The sequence below is a fragment of the Austrofundulus limnaeus genome, unplaced genomic scaffold (genome assembly GCF_001266775.1).
Source record: "Austrofundulus limnaeus strain Quisiro unplaced genomic scaffold, Austrofundulus_limnaeus-1.0 Scaffold307, whole genome shotgun sequence".
Classification (NCBI taxonomy): Eukaryota; Metazoa; Chordata; class Actinopteri; order Cyprinodontiformes; family Rivulidae; genus Austrofundulus; species Austrofundulus limnaeus.
Genome location: NW_013952709.1, coordinates 580,974 through 584,782, shown reverse-complemented (window position 1 = coordinate 584,782; position 3,809 = coordinate 580,974). Strand labels below are relative to the sequence as shown.

The 3,809-nt window shown below is 37.5% G+C and overlaps 2 protein-coding genes across 3 annotated transcripts in view; one reads left to right on the top strand and one right to left on the bottom strand.

Moving 5' to 3' along the window:
• slc25a24 (solute carrier family 25 member 24) overlaps positions 1 to 1,491 on the top strand; it is a 20,800-nt gene extending 19,309 nt beyond the window's left edge. Inside the window, exon 10 of the mRNA XM_014021829.1 lies at positions 576 to 1,491. Within this exon, the coding sequence (XP_013877283.1) occupies positions 576 to 757 (182 nt within the window). The 3' untranslated portion in view covers positions 758 to 1,491. The remainder of the gene's footprint in view (positions 1 to 575) is intronic.
• Positions 1,492 to 2,065: 574 nt separating this feature from the next.
• LOC106527072 (transmembrane protein 69) lies at positions 2,066 to 3,546 on the bottom strand. Of its 2 annotated transcripts, none has more exons than XM_014021833.1 (3): positions 3,456 to 3,546; positions 3,151 to 3,195; positions 2,066 to 3,040 (listed from the first exon to the last, which is right to left on the bottom strand). In XM_014021833.1, exons 2-3 carry the CDS (start codon positions 3,193 to 3,195, stop codon positions 2,309 to 2,311), a joined length of 777 nt encoding a protein of 258 aa, XP_013877287.1. In that variant the 5' UTR covers positions 3,456 to 3,546; the 3' UTR covers positions 2,066 to 2,308. The 2 variants fall into 2 exon arrangements, with proteins under 2 accessions (XP_013877287.1, XP_013877288.1); XM_014021834.1 differs by having other exon boundaries at positions 3,447 to 3,502.
• Positions 3,547 to 3,809: the final 263 nt, after the last annotated feature.

The window sequence follows — 3,809 nt, the reverse complement described above, 5'->3', positions numbered from 1 at the left end:
TGTTTCTACCATGCACGTTTTAAAAGGCTATATTTTCATTTGTACTTTATCAAAAAAAAATTACAGTTTTTTTATATATGAAACATTTAAACATTTTTAATTTATTTATTTTATGCCCACAATTTTATTTATTGAATTGTCTATTTTTGTTATTATATTTTTGTGTTGATAAGCCTGAGTGGTCTGTTGACTGACGGTTGTATTTGTTCAAATAATTGTTATAGGCAGGTTACAATATAAAAATGTTTGTCATAATCATGTCTTGTGATTATTTGACAGGAGTTTCACTTTTAAAATGTAAGTGTATTTAATTTAGATACAAYGTAAACACAATAAAACTTAAGCCAAGATTTATAATAATTATTTTGATCCATACATTGGTAATGTCGKACTGGGCYTYGTGCCACTTTGTTTGATAAATTGGGCTCMGAGGTCAAAAAGGTTAAGAACCCCTGGTTTAGTTGATCCTGAAACCTACAGAAATGYTAAAACTTAGTTTAGATTAATGTCTGAGAAACATGTTGAATACTTACAGACGTTTTCTTTATCGCACATTGTGACTTCTTTCGTCTCAGCTTCCATCGAAGGCTCAGAGCAAATGCCGATGGGTCGCATGGTAAAGAAGATCCTGGAGAAAGAAGGCTTCTTTGGACTTTACCGTGGCATCCTGCCCAATTTTATGAAGGTCATACCAGCTGTGAGCATCAGCTACGTGGTGTACGAGTACTCACGCTCTGCCCTGGGTATCCACAAGTAGGCAAGCAAAGCCGTCCATTTCCACCAGTTTATTTGATTCATTTTTTTATTTTTATTATTCCAACAATCCTCCCTTCTTTTGTCTTTCTTTTTAAATAAGCCGTTTACCCAGAGATCACCTAAGTTTAAACTTAAATGGATGCAAATGGAGCCACCCGTGTAGTTCTAAAAGTTATTTAAAACTGTGCTGCGCTAACATGGGTGTTCCAAATGCATGTTTTTAAAAGCAGGTTGTTTACAAGGAAGCCACGGCTTTAAACACACAGACACACCTGTGGTGAARAGTTAAATCACATCAGAGGGTACATTTTGATTTAGATGGAAAATGTATTTTTATATCAAACTCTTCATGTAACAAACATCACAAAATGCACCTTATTTGTATCCTGATGGAAAGTTAAAGCCACCACCTGCTGTTTTTTTTAAAGCTAATTAAACCAAAAATATAAAAAGTCATATTATTCCACAATTTCATACCTAATGATTATGTGTCACCAGGGAATAATCAGAAATTTGAGGGGAAAAAAGTGCAATAATAAAGCAGATATACCTTTACAGAAATGCAGATGTTCCTTTATGCTGTTGCACATCTGGTAAAAAAGAAAAGAAAAATGTGCCTTACGTGTTTTTCTCAGATATTTGTGGATTCTGCTTCCTCCCCGTTTTCTTGCCTTGCTTTCCTAAATTTGGTTCATGGATGATGGTGTTTACATTAATAAACCATTTACAAAACAATGAGTACATTTTTTAAAACATATTTGCTATTTGTTATGTAACAGAYTTGCATGATTTTTGAAATTCCTGTAATGTTCCCTTTTATTAGCTTGTCCCACCACCCAGTGTGGTTGACCCCCTCTAGGCTCTAAGAAGAGATTACTCCACTTTGGATGTTGCATAATAACCTTTTCCTCTGAGTAATCCCAACTGTGTGGATACACCGAATAATAATAGATCAGCTTATCTGTTGAGGAAATAGCTTTTTGGGCAAATGGCTTGTTAAAAATACAGTATAAAATTTCAGTTTATTAGGTGATAAAATTATGTATTTGTGGAGTTTTCAGTTGTATTCAATTAGTTTAAGTTGTCAAAAGTTTCAGTATATTTTACTGGTTCTCTCAAACTTGTTGCTATATCGTATCAGCTGTAAGGATATCCGACTGATCTGCTCCAGTTCCACTAGATCCACTCTTATGCAATTCCTAGAATTTATAAGACCTTGCTTATTCAAAAAAAAAATCAAGGTTTACACATTTAATTTTCTACATTAMGACTTATAATAGGACTTGACGTAGAAAACAATTAGACTAAATAAGAATTAACACTTTATTTGAACACATTATTTGTCTTTGCCAAAACCAAACAGGACAAACATGATGTAATGTAGGGTGTTATTTGTTATAAAAAAAAAAGGGGAACACACACAGCTACTTTTGTTTTTGTGTTTTCTATCTGCAGGAATAAATTTGGGGCATGTTTACATGAAAAACAAATTCCTTAAATCATAAAAATTTAAAGGAGCCAAAAGCCTTACAGAAGAAATCTGTAGTCCACGTCAGAAAAAGTTCTTCTCTGGATAAACACCGTTCAGTGTGAGCGTACCAAGCAGAGAAAGGAACGCCACGATGGTAAGAACGGTGCGCAGGGCTTTAAACCAGCTGGGGTAAGTYGGCAGCAGAGACAGATCGTAATGCAGGGCGATTCCAAGTCCCATGATGGCCATGGTGATTGCGGGAATAATGGTGTCGCACATCAACATGGCTATCGAGGCGAACAGGGCAGGAACCACACTGTTGGCCAGGTTTATCCAGTCAGGTTTGGCCGGGCTGCACTCAGGAAGCGCAAACCCCCACCGAGCTCCGCCCAGGAAGGAAACGATGGAGGCGGCATACGCTAACTGAGCGTAAACCAGGTCCGGGTAGTAGGTCTCAGTTGCAGCCATTAAATAAGTCGGGCAGACAAAAGGGATGAGCCCAGCAAACCCCAGGATAAGGGCGGGTTTGGGCCCCTTCCACAAGTGCTCCATGTCATAGCGAACCAGGCCTAGTTGTCGGGGAGGGGGTTCGGGCCGCGCACGCTTCTTCAGCTTCACTGCAGAACAGCTGAAACACTGACCCCTCACCTCAAACAAAGCGCTAAGCGTTGGCGTCCGGAGGAGTCCACTGGCACGAGGAGGTTTTACGTGTCCAGAGTCCCTCTTTGAGGAGCAGGAGAAAGCAGATCCACCAGAAGCTCCTGTCAGGGTCGAGGTCCAGCATCTCTGGGGAGGGTGTGCCCATTGCAAAACCTACAAATAAATTCATGTTCAACTTAAAAATATACATTTAGCTTTGAAAATATATTGATATGGGAGCAATTTAGTTTTTTTTAATAGGGTTATGGGAATTWGTTTGTTACCCTCTGGGCTGCAAAAGTGCTTCTTCTTAATACAGCAGACAGCATCTACAGGAAAAATAAAAAACACAAAATATACTGGATCATAAAGTGCAGACTACTATCATGCAACAATAAATACTGATATAAACAACATATTTTGTTAGAAATGGTTTAAAATTTGTAAAACGTATGAACCAGAAATGACWAAATACAACACTGGCTAAACCTGAAAACACGCTAACAAGTAGCAGAAACCATCGTAACCCAACTAAAATTACTGCATTTAATACATTTATACTCCATAAATATAAACACACGGTATTTGCCTTAGTATCAGATCGAAAAACTCATATTTTCCTTCCAGGGTCATCCGTAATCTGCGAGAGCTAACTGGTACGCGGTTTAAGCCTTCCGGGTTCATTGACGATCAGAACAATAGTTCCGTGACGAAAACGATCCGCTTCGATTAACCTTTCAATGAATTAATAATTMTAAACTCTGTTATGCTAATAGATGAGTGAGGAATGAATGCATGAATTAGTGTGCAAAATATAATAAATTAGAAGCAATACGTTACTTTAAACCAAAGCTTTGTTTGGAGTGCCAAAAATGAAAGTCACGTGAAGTCAATGTAGAAAAGAAAAGAAAAGAAAAGAAAAGAAAAGAAAAGAAAAGAAAAG